The 18,989-nt window shown below is 41.2% G+C and overlaps 1 protein-coding gene across 1 annotated transcript; it reads right to left on the bottom strand.

Annotated features, from left to right (window-relative positions):
• Window positions 1-2,181: 2,181 nt before the first annotated feature.
• LOC141290243 (XK-related protein 8-like) lies at window positions 2,182-11,314 on the bottom strand. The gene is made up of 3 exons (XM_073822439.1): window positions 11,001-11,314; window positions 5,068-5,279; window positions 2,182-3,015 (listed from the first exon to the last, which is right to left on the bottom strand). The coding sequence occupies exons 1-3, from the start codon at window positions 11,312-11,314 to the stop codon at window positions 2,285-2,287; spliced, it is 1,257 nt and encodes a 418-aa protein (XP_073678540.1). The 3' UTR covers window positions 2,182-2,284.
• Window positions 11,315-18,989: the final 7,675 nt, after the last annotated feature.

Raw genomic sequence — 18,989 nt, 5'->3', positions numbered from 1 at the left:
CCATTATCTGGAAATGGAAAGAGCATCAGTTCACCATAAACCGGCCACGATCAGGTGATCCACGTAAGATCCCTGTCCGAGGAGTCCAAAGAATAATCAGGAGAGTTCTCCAAGATCCAAGAACCACTCGGTCAGAACTTCAGGAAGACCTTGCATAAGCAGGTACTGCTGTTTCAAAGAAAACTGTAAGCAATTCACTGAACCGCCATGGCATCCATGCACGCTCACTACGCAAGACTCCATTGCTGAACAAAAAGCATGTTGAGGCTCGGTTAAAGTTTGTGGATTATTGGGAGAATATAGTATGGTCAGATGAATGCAAAATTTAACTTTTTGGCAGTCATTCTACACCCCATGTTTGGAGAAGAAATAGCACTGCCCACCACCCCAAGAACACCATACCAACAGTTAAGTTTGGGGGTGGAAGCATCATGGTTTGGGACTGCTTTTCAACAAGGGGTACTGGTAGACTTCATATGTGACCCTGGACCACAAAACCAGTCTTAAGTCGCTGGGGTATATTTGTAGCAATAGCCAAAAATACATTGTATGGGTCAAAATTATAGATTTTTCTTTTATGCCAAAAATCATTAGGATATTAAGTAAAGATCATGTTCCATGAAGATTTTTTGTAAAATTCCTACTGTAAAAATATCAAAATGTAATTTTTGATTAGTAATATGCATTGTTAAGAACTTAATTTGGAGAACATTAAAGGTGATTTTCTCAGTATTTTGATTTTTTTTTGCACCCTCAGATTCCAGATTTTCAAATAGATGTATCTCGGCCAAATATTGTCCTATCCAAACAAACCATATATCAATAGAAAGCTTATTCATCGAGCTTTTATATGATGTATACATCTCAGTTTTGTAAAATTTAACCATATGACTGGTTTTGTGGTCCAGGGTCACATATTATTGAAGGCAGGATGAATGGAGAAATCTACCGGGACATTCTGGATAAAAATCTGCTGCCATCTACCAGAAAGCTGAAAATGAAAAGATGATGGACATTTCAGCAAGACAATGATCCCAAACACAAGGCCAAGGAAACAATGAAGTGGTTTCAAAGAAAGAAAATCAAGTTGCTTGAATGGCCCAATCACCTGACCAAAAATTCATGGAGAGAACTGAAGATCAAAGTTCATGAAATATGCCCAAGGAACCTTCAAGATTTAAAGACCGTTTGTGTGGAAGAATGGGCCGGAATCACTCCTGAGCAATGCAGACGATTGGTCTCTCCATACAAAAGGACTCAACTCATACTCAACTTGTATACTTAAATGTTCTGATTTCTTTGTGTGAATTCAATATTTGGCTTGATGGCTACATCTGGTGGAAATTTTGTGTCAATAATCCCACTTAGAAATACCCTTACTGATAAAAATGCTGATGTGTCAAATACTTATTTTCCCCGCTGTATCTTATTCTAAGTTAAAGGCAATTTACTATAAGCGGCCCTGCCCCTTTCAAACGTTTTGGTGCCCTTTTGCGATGGTAAGTCGAAAGTTCAAGTTTTTTTTTTATTGATATTCACTCTCCAGAGAATCTTTGTGCACTGTTTTCTTTCTGATCAGGCAAAAAACCTTCGCGAAAACAGTTCGCAAAAGTAGGTTTTTCCCCAAAAAAATAAATAAAATACCTGAAAATTTTGTCCAATGTTAGTCAGGAATTCCAACGACATAAGACACTTGAGTCTGCGACTGATGGAGTTATGAGTGATTTCGTACTTTTGTTCACTGTAGCACCCCCGTCAGGCCGATTGGGATGAGCTTTGGTGACGTTGTCGGTGGTGTGAGTACTACCATCCCTCTAAGTTTCAAGTCTCTACAACGTACGCTTTGGTCTTCACGATCAGTTTTATGTGGAGATCACTGATCTGTGAACATTCTAACAATTACAGCAGGATTTCATCTACGTGCTTGAACCCCTAATTAATATACATCAAAATACATTAACATGTCAGTTAAATAAATGTTCTTCTTGAGCCACTCCCTTTGCTCAAGTGCTCTTAATCTCAGCTTGTTACATGTATAAATAACACCTAGGAGCCAGAAATCTTGCTGACTTATAGGGGATCAAATACTTTCAGTAGCAGTACTTTCAGTCATACTTGAACCCCTAATTAACATACATCAAAAACATACATCAAAATACATTAACATGCCAGTTAAATAAATGGTTTTCGGTAAATTCTGGTTCTAGATTTGCACTGTGATTTACTTTAATTTTAAATACATTATAAATACCAACTTGGAATTTTCAAAAAGTTCAACCAAGTGTTAGAAGTAGAAATTAGCAACCATGGTACTGCTCCTCTTGAGGACTCCAGTGAGAGGCTGTGCTGGAGCTGCAGCTCCATCTTCTGGTGACAAACCTGTTGAGTCTGTTGAGTCTGTTGAGCCTGCGTCATATGTTGCAGCTTGTCTGAACTGCCTTTCTTCACTGGGTTCAGGTAATTTGGGATGAAGCCATTTGTAGTATATTATTTTCACTAGTATTCCAGTGACGTACAAACCTAAGAGTGTCGGGATCACTACATAAGGATTCAAGGAGTTCCAGCAACCTGCGTACTCAAACACCTTCCAGCTCCAGAGGCCCAGCAGCATCGCTGTGTCCAAAGCCATCAAACTATTATAAATAGCTATCTTTACTTTCAGACATCCTTTTTTTGATACGTTAAACCAGTTGAAGTACCAGATGACTCCAACAGCAGCTCTAAAGAACCATTCCCAACCGGGACTTTTCATGTGATCTGTTTTCTGGCTCCAGACCACCAAAACCAGCAGCATCCACAGGGACAGGAAGTGAGCTATGATGAAGCATGGCAATACACTGCAGAAGAGCGCCAGAGCAGTTACACGGGGAATGATCAGCAACAAGTTCCACAGGAAGTAAATCACAGTGGACATCCAACTCATCTTGAATCCTTTAGAACCATAGACATGCATGCCCTGGTGGTACAAGGCAACATTAAAGGCAAGTGCAGCAGCTGTTGTGAGGATTTTTAAACCTGAAATGGAAAAGTGCTGCATGTAATGAAACAATATCACACGGATATGCAAATGAGGCATATTTTTTGAGGGAAAAAAGTATGCATTAGAATATAATTATACTATTATGTATCATTTTAATGGTAGGCTTAATTCGAACAGAGACATAAAATCCAGAAAAAATGCATTTCAAAAAAGTAAAAAAAATTTTTTTTTTGCATTTTATTGAGTAAAATAAGTATTTGACCCCTTCGCAAAACATGACTTAGTACTTGATGCCAAAACCTTTGTTGGCAATCACAGAGGCCAGACGTTTCTTGTAGTTGGCCAGCAGGTTTGCACATATCTCAGGAGGGATTTTGTCCCACTCCTCTTTGCAGATCCTCTCCAAGTCTTTGAAGTTTTGAGGCTGACGTTTGGCAACTTGAAACTTCAGCTCCCTCCACAGATTTTCTATGGGATTCAGGTCTAAACACTGGCTAGGCCACTCCAAGACCCTTAATGTGCTTCTTCTTGAGCCACTCCTTTGTTGCCTTGGCCATGTGTTTTGGGTCATTGTCATGCTGGAATATCCATCCATGACCCATTTTCAATGCCCTGAGGGAAGGAGGTTCTCACTCAAGATTTGACGGTACATGGCTCGTCCATCGTCCCTTTAATGTGGTGCAGTTGTCCTGGCCCCTTAGCAGAAAAAACCCTCAAAGCATAATGTTAACACCTTATAATGTTTGACGGTGGGGATGGTGTTCTTGGTGTCAGAGGCAGCATTCCTCCTCCTCCAAACACAGTGAGTTGATGCCAAAGAGTTCAATTTTGGTCTCATCTGACCATAACACTTTCATCTAGTTCTCCTTTGAATCATTCAGATGTTCATCTGCAAACTTCAGATGGGCCTGTACATGTGCTCCCTGAGCAGGGGGACCTTGCGAGTGCTGCAGGATTTCAGTCCTTCACGGTGTAGTGTGTTACCAATTGTTTTCTTGGTGACTATGGTCCCAGCTGCCTTGAGATCATTGACAAGATCCTCCTGAGTAGTTCTGGGCTAATTCCTCACTGTTCTCATGATCATTGAAACTCCACAAGGTGAGATCTTGCATGGAGCCCCAGACCAAGGGAGACAGTTATTTTGCGTTTCTTCCATTTGCGAATAATTGTACAAACTGTTTTCACCTTCTCACCAAGCTGCTTGGTTATGGTCTTGTAGCCCATTCCAGCCTTGTGTAGGTCTACAATCTTCTCCTTGACATCCTTTAACAGATCTTTGGTCTTGGCTATGGTGGAGAGTTTGGAATCTGATTGATTGATTGCTTCTGTGGACAGGTGCCTTTTATACAGTTAACAAGCTGAGATTAGGAGCACTCTCTTAAAGGTAGTGCTCCTAATCTCAGCTTGTTATCTGTATAAAAGACACATTGGTAGCAAGAAATCTTGCTGATTGATAGGGGATCAAATACTTATTTCACTCATTAAAATGCAATTTATAACGGTTTTTGAAATGCATTTTTCTGGATTTTGTTTTTGTTGATATTATTTTGTCTCTCACTGTTAAAATAAACCTATTAAAATATTAGACTGATCATTTTTTTGTCAGTGGGTAAATGTACAAAATCAGCAGGGAATCAAATACTTTTTTCCTCACTGTAATCACAGCCATGCTGATGCTGAGGCTGCAGAATGAATCAGTATTTGGAATTAATTGGTTGAGTGAATTAACCAATGACTCACTCATAAACACTTGCTACCATTTCACACCATTTTTTTGTGGAATTTTCAATGTGAACACACTAAGCATACTAATCTCACTCATCATACGCAATCAAACTAAACTGCATGGCACTTACTGTGTCTTGCTCTTTTCAGTGATTAAAAATACTGCATTGATGTGGGTTACATGTAGCCAAAACTTGCAGTTTGCTTACATATCTTAGTTTTTCTTGTTTTGACAGATGATATTTAAAAAAAAAAAAAAGTCTTAAACAAATGGAAACTTGTACTAAAGTTCTACGGAAATTGTTCTGAGATATAAGAATTATGACCTGAAAGTAAACAAGTGTTCTGGATTTGAGACTGACCTGTAACAAGCTCAAGCTCTCCTCTCTGTAGGATTCTAGTCAAAATGAGTGTGAGTTGTGGGATGTTTTCAGAAAACGCCTCAATTAGACGAATCATTAGAAAATCATATTTCAGCTTTGCATCCTCTCTGATAATATGTCGCGCACCGTTTCTGAAATTGGTAATTTGATGAAGAATATCTTTTGTGGAAGTCTCTATCACCCCAGCAAACCTGTGGACACAATGTACTTGCATTTACTTAAGCAACACCTAATAAAATACAACTTAACAATAGCCAACAGTGAGAATAGTGTGTAAATATATTGACTGCAGAATGCTTCCATACCATTTCTGATACACATTTATTGAGAGCTTGTTTTTAATGATAACCCAAATCATAGATATATGAAAATAATTCCAAACCCAAAAAACTTTGAAAATTAAGACACACACAAATGTGTTTGTGTGAGTGCACTCTATGTATGTGGGCCATTGACGTATAAGGGTTTTCAACAGACCAATTTTAAAATACAAAAAATATAATTATATCTATTGTAACTGTTCAAACATTAAGAATGTTGTGTACACATAATTTCATATCAAGTGATTTTAGTGTATTTTCATCCAATTGCATTGGCAGTAGTAAAATGTCATGTGGTGTGACCATGATTTAGGCCTATTTTATAATTAATTAATTTCCTTAACATGCTTAAAATATTATTAAGATGTTCTCAGCAATCAATGTGTTTAGAAACATAAGTATTAGCATTTCTTTTGAGTTTTTGTAAATAATGATCTCACATTTTTGTTCTACAATTTCAGAGTTGCCTTATTAAATGTGGTTAGTGGACTTATTTTTCCTGTAAATTGTATAAAAGTGATACAAATGTGCTTAAAACACCATTCACTTAAGCATACTGTACAGTGATCTATATTTCAACCATAAAAATTTGATATTTTATTTTTAATTTAATAGTTATTGATATTATAGGGCGCACCACATGATGAGTGATTGCTCCAAATGACACAAAGACCTTATATCATTAAAAACTATTTAAAGAGAAAAGTGCAGCACATGGCAATAACTGCAGGCATTTATTTAGCATTGGTTGCGCGAATCAGACAATTCAGGAGATTCGATCAGAAGTTAAAACACTTCTACAGACTCAAATTCCACACAAGGCCCCGTCATAAATCTGACGTGTGATACCCTGGTGCCAGCCAGCCTGAAGCAAACCTAACCGACTAACTAGGAGATTTGAACAACTTGCAACATTAACACAAAAGGACACTTGTTGATAATCGCAAGGAAGGAGATTGTCAATTTTGGGAAAGTAACCAAGATTAATGGTCAAAGAGATGTACATCATGAACATCACATGAGTAAAATCATAAGAGATTTTGGTTGGTGGGCTCCCCCACTCAGGACAGAGGCTGAAATTCCTTCTACACCCTTTTGACCTTTTCGTTCCTCACAGAACACGTCCTTACGTTCACAGTATCGCACAGGAAACTGCCCTTCCATATATACACCTAAATTGTGCTAAAAAGGACTCATGAGCAACTCATCATTTCTATGCACAACTTCCTATCATTTGCCTATTATGTCCTTTTTTAAAACTATTGAATAGCTTAAGGGTTTATATTGGTGTTTGGTATGCCTGAGCTTGAAATTACATTCTTGAAATGTTTCTATAATTCAATTCTTTGTAAAATGTATTACAGTCTTGTTATAGAAATCACATCCAAATTTGACTCTGCAAAGAGCGGGAAAATTTGGACCACTTGACTGATAAGTCTGTGATTTATGTTTTAGGAGGAGAAACCAGCAGTACCCCGACTTAGGATAATGTTCTAATTGGTCAAGACACCATTTGGGATGTGTCCAAAAGCTGAGTTTAAATACTCAGGACACCATCAAATCTCTCTCTCCTACTCTCTCTTACTCTTCGCCCTTCTTCGTGCCGCTGCGTTTCGACGCTGCTGTTAGCGTTCTTGAACGCTCCCTGGCCTGCATGCCAGCTGCTCCTCTAATGGAAACATGAGGAGATCGTTACACTTCTGTCCTTTACTTTAAGTCTTTTCTTTCCATTGAGAGTTTCGTGTTCTAGTTAAGTTTTGCCGCAAGCCGTGACCCAAACGTCTATGCCCACCTGAACTTTAACCAGCGCACATCTCTGCATCCTCAGCCAATGCCCAAGACTTCACAAATGACCACAGAACTTCCAACCAATCAACCTCGGGAAAACCCCCTTTCTGGAACGACGCAATGAAAGGAATTCCCTTAACACAAAGGCAACACAAGTACAACCTCCAGATTCTAGCTGAACTGGTGCATTTGATATAAAGTTTAATAACCTCTTTGAAAGACTCAATACGAGGGCTAATTCAAGTGATTAATGGTTGTTCAGGTCAAAGCAATTGCACATATTGCTATAAATTTGAGACTTCATATTTTCATTCCTTTAAACTCATTCTTTCCTCACTTTCTCTTTCTGCAACCTGTGTGAATGCGTGTGTTTATGTGTTAGACTAGTTTGTATTAGGGCCGGGACTCGATTAAAAAAATTAATCTAATTAATTAGAGGCTTTGTAATTAATTAATCGAAATTAATCGCATTTTAATCGCATATAAATATTTGACCTGAGAACAGTGAGAAGTAAGTTTTTTCATATGGATTTTTAGTATACCATTGAATAATGACTGAATACATAAACTTAAGCAACAAAATATTGTTTCTTTTTGTTCAACCAAGTCCAACAGACCAGTGCAATATTGCCATTAACTGTAGCAATAGGATACAGTGTTTCCCCTAGGTTTCCATTCTTTTTTTCTCGGTACTTTACCCTACTTTGTGTAATAACGAAAACATTTATTTCAGTGAAAAAATAAACCCAAAACTCTCTATTTTAACATTTTGAACAATAGGGCTTTACAATCTTTTGCTTTTTTTTTTTTTTAAGAAATTCTTGTGTTTTAATTTTTCTCATAATCAAATGAAAGCATAAACATTTATTTATTTTTAATCAAACGAAAAAGAGAGCGGGAGGTTGCCCCTTGGTCTGAACGCTAGTTGGTGCTCCAGTATAATCGGTCCGCTGAAACTCATCCAGTGAGAAACGTTCCGCAGTGCAAAATTAAGTGCGATTAAAATGCGTTAAAAAAATTTAACGCGTTAATTTTGTGTAATTAATTAATCTAAATTAACGCGTTAAAGTCCCGGCCCTAGTTTGTATGTTTCAGTTTTATCCAATAAAATCATATTCTTATTAGAAAAGATAAGTATCTTGTGTTTCGTGCTTACAAGTTAATGTCTTAAACTGTCGATCTAGCTACTGTGCTAATAAATAGTGTTAACACTATTTTCTGGATAGTAATATCCGTTGCAGAGTTACATTATTCTGCTCGTTCCATGAATCGCACACCAACTCTGAACAGCTGTAAAACAGCGACTCTGTTCCAATTCCCTATTGAATCATATTCGATTCCCTTTTAGCTAAATTTAAAATGTAATAACCCTACATCTGTCTTGTATGTCGTGCGTTGTCAGTGTCCTCTTTGCTCCGTGATGTATTTTTCAAGACATGAGAACATGACGTATGGCATAAAAGTGCCATGGTTTGTCGTACATGCTAAAATAAAGTATTTTACACATATAAAACATTAATTGAACATAAAAGCACAAAATGTGTCTCACCACATGATATTTCAAATTCAGTCAAAATTTACAAGCACAAAATTGTTAACCTGAACAAAACAAGCTAGCTTCCCACAAAAGGTCACTATGAAATTTATAATAAAAATAAGTAGAAATTTTACTTAATATTCTTAGGTGTTTGTTTGTTTGTTTTGTTTATTTTGAGGTCATACAACATGATTTCCAAATGTGGTAACTACTAATTTCAAAGATGTTTCCAAAACTAAAGTTATGGGTGGACAGTCACACCACATAATATGTTGACACTTCGAGTAACAGAAAAAAAGATAAAGGGGTCCTATTATGCTCTTTTACAAGTTTTTATTTAGTTTTGGGGGTGCAGTAGAACATGCTCTAATGCTTGGTGCATATTTCAAATCATTTGTATTATTACAATAGCTTTCACCCCAGGCTGGCACAAATGGATCAATTAGTTACGGGTTTGATGAAGGTCCGCCTTCCGAAAAACTAAATGTGTTGTGATTGGTTAGCAGTCCCACTGTGCCGCGATTGGCGAACAGCTTAGACAGCGTTTCAGTCCTGCCAGACCCCTCTCCAAAGCAGCAAGTTTGTGTACAACTGTTGGCGCAAGCTAGATTAAAGTGATCCTTACATTTTAAATATGGATTTCTTTCTTACAAAAACACATCGGTTCACTACAGGAGGCTTTTATTGACCTCCCCGGAGCCATATGAGGAACTTTTTATTATGGATCGATGCATTTTATTGGACTTGTTTTGGACTGATGGAGAGAAACACCAGTCTATGCCGTTCTAACGCTTGGGAGTGCCAGGATCCTTTTTAATACACTATATAATATAATAATATAATGTAAAATAATGTCATATACACCTAGAGGGTGTAGAGGGTGAGTAAATAATACGCTACAGTATTGTTGGTCTTATCGTCAGCCTGTGAGATCACCGATACTTGATATTATCATTATTGTGCTAATTTATTTAATTATTTACATGCCCAAAACCAGCTCCAGCGTAAGGCTAGTGAAGCTATCTACACTGTACGATGAATACATCTTTTACCGCACACTGCACACGTCTACAGCATGGCTACTCGGCCACTGATGATCATTAGTCTAGTCAATGCTTGTGTTTACATCAGCATTGTTTCGACCCTCTCTACCACACACGTCAATGACGCGGCTCCAGCACGGCTACCGGTCCTGTTGAAAAAACCAGCATATGCTGGTTAGGTAGGTTTTGATGTTGGTATGCTGGTTTAAGCAGGTCCTTTGCTGGTTTAAGATGGTCCTTTGCTGGTTTATGCTGGTCCTTTGCTCCTTTGCTGGTTTATGCTTGTCCTTCGCTGGTTTATTCTGGTCCTTAGCTGTTTTATGCTGGTATGTTGGTTTAAGTTGGTCCTTGCTGGTTTATGCTGGTCCTTGACCATGACCAGCATAAACCAGCAAAGGACCAGCATAAACCAGCTAAAACCAGCATCCCAGCACCAAAACATACCTAACCAGCATATGCAGTTTTTTTCAACAGGGGGAGCAGTTCGTGGTCACTTTAGTCAATGCTTGCATTTATACCAGCTGCCCTGTGGCTCGCTGAAGTATCCCAGGAGTAGCTGTCCATGCTACATTGCAAGATTTAGGCTAATCCCCCACCTTGTCCCTCCCTATCTGCCAACGATTTGAATTTCCATAGGCGGGATTTATTTGAATAATATTCTAATGAGCTTTGTGACATCATAGCATCCGGAAAACAAACGCTGTAGTCCAAACAAGCCATTTGTTGTCGTTCTTAAAAAGGGATTTTTTCAAAACTAAATATCTCCCTTTGAATTGGACTTTGGAGATTTGTAACTCTGTAGATGTTTTTTAAGCCCAAACATACGCACCACACACTGACTAAAATTCAAAAAGTGATAAAAGCATAATATGACCCCTTTAAAGTGAGTACATAACAGGGGAGAGGAACTTCATATACATGTCATCTCTTTTTTTCTTTTCTTTTTTTTTAAACACATTTTAACCAATTTTTAACAAAAAAAAATCGGACAGAAAATTTAGGCGTCATATCATTGACCAAGTGTTTATATTTAAAGTTATGTTTTCTCTTCAGAAGACTTTAAACCACGTAATTCATACAATTACAATGTCTTTGTGAACATTTTGAAGTGACATGTTTTCACTGAATAACAATGAGGTATCATTAAAAAATATCGGGTTTGGACACTTCTTAAAACTAAACACTAAAGTGTGCTAACAATTGAGAAGCAAATCTGTCACTGACCTGAGGCAGACGCCGAGCTGCAGGAAGTGGAATGGTTTGATCAATAAATGCTCCTTTGCAAATTTCTCCACCTTAGTCTCAATCAGTTCCAGTGAATCAGAGTACCAGAGCCAGCTGAACACCTGTAACAACACTGAAGAGCCCAGCAGCAGAAAGATTAACACTGCCATGTACACATAGGACCCATCCTGATAAAATGACACAACAGTCCGAACGTCCAGTACTATATCCAGCACAAACAAAAATAATCCCAACAAAGTAAACAGGTATTTCAGTAAACATCCAAAAGGAAAGCACTCCTGAGTCGCCACCATGATTCAGTCCAGTCTGAGAAACCTTACAGAATGACAGTAAAACGATTTGTTCTGTGTATATATATTGTGTTAAAAAGATCTGAAACAGAAAATAAAGTTTATGTCCACTCATAACTCCTCCCATGTCATGCCTTTGAATGATTAGTCATGTGTCAGAGTTTGGTCAGTGATGTCCCATGTGACCAAACTCACACATTGGGAAACGTGAATTATTTGCTCAATGTTTAATTTATAAATACATAGTCCAGTATACTGAGCAGTGATTTTCAGTCCAAATAAATACATAAATTAATACAAATCAACACCTCAAATGCATTGTTTGCACAAAAGTGTTTGCTTAATAAATAAACTTTTGTATAATAAAAAAAGTGAAATGTAAACACTGGGGTCTGGAGCAAAATGTGTTGAGAACCACATACCCATTAAATTAAATAGGTAAAGAAAATCTTTACTTGCCCAAATACTAAGGATTTCCTCATCAAGAGATAATGACTTCAGCAAGCTATAAATGCCACAATATTGGGATATTTATGTAGGTGTAAAAAGGTTGTTCTGGGTAGCATTGCTAGGGTATTTGTTTGATTATTCATATATATTTATATGAATAAATCCATAACTTAATGCATGACAATAGTACCAATGCTTGCCTCAGGAAAAGCATAAATAAAATGGCACATATTCTCTATACTAAATGCTCAGTTATCTAAAGGAATACCAGAATGCCAGACATAATCTGAATAATTTTGACTGCTAGGACATTGACACATAAAGGACATAGTCTGCCTGAATTTATTTAATACATCTACAAAACGTGCAGTGGAAACCTGTCAGAAAAGTCCCTAATTACTGGAAAGAACTGCCGTAATATCTCACCCCAAGTATTCACATGTTAAGACACGTTTCAAAGAGCTAACCGATATCTAACTCTCCAGACTCGTGACGCCAGACATTTCCATATGATTTCAAAATGAAACTAGAGCCACAAAGACCACGTACAGGAACTTCACATGGTGAACCTTTACTATTGTGTAATAGATCAATTTTAGTGAGAAACAGATGGGAAGTGAGCATGAACTATTTATTTGCAGTGTCATTCAGTTCAATCCATAGTGAAAAATAAAATTATAGGAATTTCACAAGATACAGTACCTACATAAACTAAACCAATAACAGTGAACACTTTATAAGCTGATTTACATTTAAAACAAAATGTCTTTGACTATTTCCAGGTAAATAGATGTGTTTCAGTGTAGCCTTTGACATTAACCAACACACTTCTGTCAAGAAATCATGTAAGAATGCTAGTCGAATTGGAAATAGTAACAACTTCCTAATGGAATCGAAGCGAAATCCTTTAAATTGATAGTTCACCCAAAAATGAAACTTGTGTCATTATTTATTCCTCCTCGTGTTGTTTTAAACCTGTATGACTTTCTTTCCTCTGTGGAACACAAAAGATATTTTAAAGGAAGTTGGTTTCCTCAGACATTTCCGACATTAGATTCTTAGAGCAATCTGATCCTATTATGATTGATTTTTGCCACTTTTTAAAAAACAGACAAAATTAATTATTTTACTCAAATAAGAGAGATCATGCATGTTATTGTTTATTTGGTACTGATCTGAATCCACAAGAGAAAATAACACTTGAATTTATAAAAACAACCTGGTTCAAAAGTTTACATACACTTGATTCTTAATACTGTGTTGATACCTGAATGATCCACAGCTGTGTTTGTTGTTTAATGATAGTTGTTCATGAGTCCCTTGTTTGTCCTGAACAGTTAAACTGCCTGCTGTTCTTCAGAAAAATCCTTTAGGTCTCACAAATTCTTTGTTTTTTCAGCATTTTAGTGTATTTGAACCCTTTCCAACAATGACTATATTATTTTGAGATCCATCTTTTCACACTGAGGACAACTGAAGGACTCAAATGCAACTATTACAGAAGATTTAAATGCTAACTGATGCTCCAGAAAGAAACACGATCAATTAAGAGCCGGGGGGTAAAAACGTTTGAACAGATATCTAGAATGAAGACATTTTTCGTATTTTATAATTTAGTAGTGCCCATTAGAGGCTGCAGAAGATACATGTTTCCTAGAAGACAAAATAACCTTTATTTAGCACGATCTTCATATTCAAAAAGTTTTCTGAAGGCTCTTAATGCATCTTTTTGCTTTTAAAACATCAGTGAGTGTTTGAATCTTTTGTAATCGTTGCATATGAGTCCCTCAGTTGTCCTCAGTGTGAAAAGATGGATCTCAAAACCATACAGTCATTGTTGGAAAGGGTTCAAATACACAAAAATGCTGAAAATCAAAAGAATTTGAGGGACCCAACAGATTTTTCTGAAGAACAGCGGGAAGTTTGACTGTTCAGGACAAACAAGTGACTCATGAACAACTATCACTAAACAAAAAAACAGCTGTGGATAATTCAGGTAACAACAAAGTATTACGGATCAAGGGGATGCAAACTTTTGAAAGGAGTCATTTTAAAAAATTCAGTTAGCACTAAAGGTCAGTAGTACTAAATAAAAAAAACACATGCATTTTGTATGTGTGACGCGGCATCAGAAGAATCGAGAGACATAGGATCCATGTGCAACAGTTTATTATCAAAAGACAAATCAAACAGGCTTAGGTCAACAACGGCAAACTGGTGTGGTGAAGGCAAATCCAGAAGAGTAGTCAGAGTCCATGCAATGGGGTCGAGGCAGGCTGAGATCAACAACAGTAGTCCGTAGGGAAAGCGTGGGTCGATAAAGGGCAGGCAGAAGAGGTTCACACACAGTATATCCAGTCCGGTTGGCAGCAGTAAGACAGTCCAATGAATAACGCTCAGGATTGGGTACATAACCGACAAAACTTCGCAGTGAATGAGCTGGCGTGGCACGCTCTTAAGGCCGCCATAGAGGAAGTGAACCGGGAGACCCGGAACTGGAAATGAGCGTTCCCAGGTACGGGATTGTGGGTAATGTAGTCAATATTCAGGTGAAGGTTCCCGCTGGCGCGGGATAGAGGGAGCCACAGAGACCGCGCTTGTGACAGAGCCCCTCCCCTGCGAGTGCCTCCTGGCACGAGGAGGTGGCCGACGCCGAGGTCTTCCCCTACCACGAGGTCCTGGCCGATCTGGGTGGGTAGAATGGAATTCTGCGGTGAGAGATGGATCCAAGATGTCCTTGGCGGGCACCCAAGACCGTTCCTCGGGACCATAGTCCTCCCAGTCGACCAGGTATTGTAGGAGACCATTCCGGCGTCGGGAGTCCAGGATAGTACTGACTCTGTAGACCTCCTCGCCATCGATGATCAGGGGAGCGGGCACCTGTGGAGCGGTCTCGTCTAGGACCTCCCTCTCCTCCGGGCGACCAGCGGGCTTTAACAGAGAAACATGGAATGTGGGTGAGATACGGTATTCTGCAGGTAAGTCTAGTCTAAATGACACTGGAGTGATTTGACGGGTGATTTTGAATGGACCCACGTACCTGGGACTTAATTTCTTGCATGGTAAGCGAAGGCGTAGATTCCGTGTAGAGAGCCAAACCCATTGTCCTGGTTCGTAGGGTGGATTGGGCCGGCGCTGACGATCTGCCTGAACCTGATTGCGACGAACAGCTCTCTGGAGGTGGATGTGAGCTTGATTCCAGGTAGCTTCACTCTGCTGGAACCAGGAGTTTACAGCGGGGAGATCCGAAGGTTCCCCAGACCAGGGGAATAAGGGAGGTTGAAAACCCAGCACACATTGGAAAGGTGTCAGGTTAGTAGAGGGTTTTCTTAGTGAATTTTGAGCATACTCAGCCCAGAACAGGAATCTACTCCAATCCTCCTGACGGTTCATGCAGTAGGAGCGGAGGAAGCGTGTGAGTTCCTGATTCAGGCGTTCAACTTGACCATTTGCCTCCGGATGGTAGCCTGACGTGAGGCTAATGTTGACGCCCAAGAGGCGGAAGAAGCTGGTCCAAAGGCGGGACGAGAATTGAGGACCCCTGTCCGAGACGATGTCCTCGGGCAGCCCGTAGAATCGGAACAGGGAGTTGCACAATGCTTCCGCCGTCTCCATGGCGGTGGGTAGTTTGGGAAGGGGAATGAAGCGGCAACTTTTGGAGAATCTATCGACCACTGACAGAATGGTAGTGTATCCCTGGGAAGGGGGTAGGTCGGTTACAAAGTCCACAGCAATGTGGGACCAAGGACGTTGAGGAATGGGTAGCGGTTGCAGCAGACCAGCGGGGAGTTGATGGGAACTCTTAGAGGTATTGCAAATGATACAGTTCTTGACATGGGTTATGGTGTCTGCACGTAGATTGGGCCACCAGAAACGATTGCGGAGAAGCTGGATGGTTGCCTCCATTCCCGGGTGGCCAGAGCTGGGTGTGGCATGAACCTCAGAGAGTACTCGAGATCGTAGGTTGACAGGTACATACGTGAGGTTAGCTGGACACTCTGCTGGAGGTGGATCCTGGGCATGGGCCTCGGTAATCTCCGTCATGAGATCCCACATAACTGGTGCAATGATCATGGATGCTGGTAAGATGGACTCGGGAGATTGAGGAACGTGATCAGGTTCATGGATGCGAGAGAGAGCATCTGCCTTAGTGTTCTGGGAGCCTGGACGGTAGTGAATTTCAAATTGGAATCTGGTAAAGAAGAGTGACCATCTGGCTTGGCGATGATTAAGAACCCTGGCAGAACGGAGATATTCCAGATTCTTATGATCAGTCAGGACGATAAACGGATGCTTCGCTCCCTCCAGCCAGTGCCGCCATTCCTCCAAGGCGAGCTTGATGGCGAGCAACTCTCTGTTCCCCACATCATAATTTCTCTCAGCCGGGCTGAGTTTATGAGAGAAAAAGGCGCATGGAAAAGTCTTGGAAGGTTGATGGTGGCGCTGAGAGAGTACTGCTCCAACTCCTGAACTGGAGGCGTCCACCTCCACGAGGAAAGGTAATTGGGGATCTGGGTGACGAAGCACGGGAGCTGTGGTGAATCGTTGGCGGAGTTCTTGGAAAGCATGCAGAGCTTCGGTTGACCAGGTAAGATGTTTCTCTCCCTTCTTGACCATAGACGTTAGGGGAGCTGCTACAGTACTGAAGTTTCGAATGAATCGACGATAGAAGTTAGAGAATCCCAGGAATCTTTGGAGCTCTTTGAGGGTTTTGGGACGTGGCCATTCCAGCACTGCAGTAACCTTCCTTTCATCCATAGCAACGCCCTCAGGACTGATAACGTACCCCAGGAAAGTGATGCTCTCTTGATGAAACTGACATTTCTCCTCCTTGGCGTACAACTGATGCTGTATGAGACGTTGGAGCACGGACCTGACATGTTGGACATGTTCCTCAAGTGTGTTCGAGAAGATGAGGATGTCGTCAATGTATACTATGACCCACCGATTCAGCATGTCCCGGAAGACCTCGTTGACGAAGGCCTGAAAGTAGGAGGGACTGTTGGCCAGGCCGAAGGGCATAACCCGGTACTCATAGTGACCTGAAGTCGTGGAGAAGGCGGTCTTCCACTCGTCTCCTTCCCGGATGCGAATGAGGTTGTATGCCGAGCGTAAATCCAGCTTTGTGTAGAACCTTGCTGAACGCAGCTGCTCCAGAGCCGGAGGAACGAGAGGAAGAGGGTATCTGTACTTCACCGTCATTTCGTTGAGAGAGCGATAGTCAATACAGGGTCTTAATCCTCCCTCCTTCTTTTTGACAAAGAAGAATCCCGCCGAAGCTGGAGATGTGGAAGCTCGGATGAACCCTTTAGCCAGTTCCTCTTGAATATATTTCTCCATGGCCTCGGACTCTGGTTGGGAGAGTGGAAAGATACGACCATGTGGTGTTACGGCTCCTGGTTTGAGGTCGATGGCACAGTCTCCAGGTCGGTGGGGTGGTAGGGTGGTAGCCTTGAGGACGCTGAAGGCCTCGAGCAGATCGTGGTACTCTGGAGGAATGACGCTGCTGGAAGGTTGTTCGGTCGGGTTGGAGTGAGTCTTTGATCCGGAGGTAATGCAGTGTTGGTGACAATATGGAGACCAGTGAGTGATGTTACCTCCTGCCCAGGAGATGGTCGGTTCGTGACGATCCAGCCATGGAAATCCCAGAATGAGTGGTGACTGTGGTGAGGTGATGACAAAGAAACGAATGATTTCTTGATGGTTGGGCTCTAGACAGAGGGTGAGATCCTCCGTGGTGTGGTCAATGCGTCCAGAGCCTAGTGGTCTCCCGTCGAGGGCGGCCACTGACACAGGGGAAACACAAGAGAGAGTGGGTAAGTGGTTGGATTTCACAAAGTTCATGTCGATGAAGTTTCCTGCAGCCCCAGAGTCAATAAGAGCAGTGGTCCTGATGGACCGACCACCCACACTGAGAACCACGGGAATCACACAACGATTCAAACAATGTCTATGGGAACTCACCGAGGTGGGTGGACGTGGTGGTCGTGTTGGACATGTGGCCCGAATATGTCCAGTTTGTCCACAATAGAGGCAGAGATGGTTCCGCATTCGGCGCTCTCGTTCCTCGAGAGTGATCCTAGTGGTCCCCAGCTGCATGGGTTCGGGTCCAGTAGGTGTCGATGGTTGCATGGAAACCGGAGTGGTGAAAGGCCGGTTGACTTTGCGTGCTCGCATCACATTGTCGATCCTGATGGAGAGGTCGATGTATTGAGCCAAAGTTAATCCCTCATCACGGCATGCCAATTCCACTTGAAGCTCTGAAGTGAGTCCCTTACGGTAATGTAACTTGAGAGGCCCGTCGTTCCATCCACTTTGTGCTGCTAGTGTGCGAAAGTCCAAAGCATAATCTGCTGCGGTACGCCGACCCTGACGTAGAGCAATGATCTGCTCTCCAGCATCACCGCTCTCCGGAGTGGGTTGAAACACCTCCTTGAAGCTCCGTAGAAATGTTGCAAATGTTGGATAGGTAGGTTGGCCCAGATCCCAAACCGCAGTAGCCCAATCCAGAGCTCTTCCCGTGAGGAGTGAACACACAAACGCTATTTTGCTCTCGTCTGAAGCGTACAAGTTCGGTTGTTGGTTCACAAACAAAGTGCATTGAAGTAGAAATCCCTTACACTTAGCTGCAGCACCGTCAAACTTCTCAGGGAAAGCGAGTCGGGGGCTTGTGGTAGCCGCTGGATTAGCCGTGGGTGGGACTGGAGGGTTGATCGGAGCAGTCGGAGAAGGCGTGCTGGGTGGTGTTGAAGCTTGCATACCTCTGATCGCTTGAACCAGTTGAGCAGTCAACGCGCTCAGTTGATCCAATTGCTGTTGGTGATGCATCAACAACGTGGCTTGAGTAGACATCTCCGATGCGATCTGGGAGACTGTCGCTGGATCCGTGGGTGGCGAAGTTTTCTGTGACGCGGCATCAGAAGAATCGAGAGACATAGGATCCATGTGCAACAGTTTATTATCAAAAGACAAATCAAACAGGCTTAGGTCAACAACGGCAAACTGGTGTGGTGAAGGCAAATCCAGAAGAGTAGTCAGAGTCCATGCAATGGGGTCGAGGCAGGCTGAGATCAACAACAGTAGTCCGTAGGGAAAGCGTGGGTCGATAAAGGGCAGGCAGAAGAGGTTCACACACAGTATATCCAGTCCGGTTGGCAGCAGTAAGACAGTCCAATGAATAACGCTCAGGATTGGGTACATAACCGACAAAACTTCGCAGTGAATGAGC

This window comes from Garra rufa, chromosome 17 (assembly GCF_049309525.1).
Source record: "Garra rufa chromosome 17, GarRuf1.0, whole genome shotgun sequence".
In the NCBI taxonomy this organism is placed as follows: Eukaryota; Metazoa; Chordata; class Actinopteri; order Cypriniformes; family Cyprinidae; genus Garra; species Garra rufa.
The sequence above is the reverse complement of the archived record's forward strand: the minus strand, read 5'-3'. Positions and strand labels throughout refer to the sequence as shown.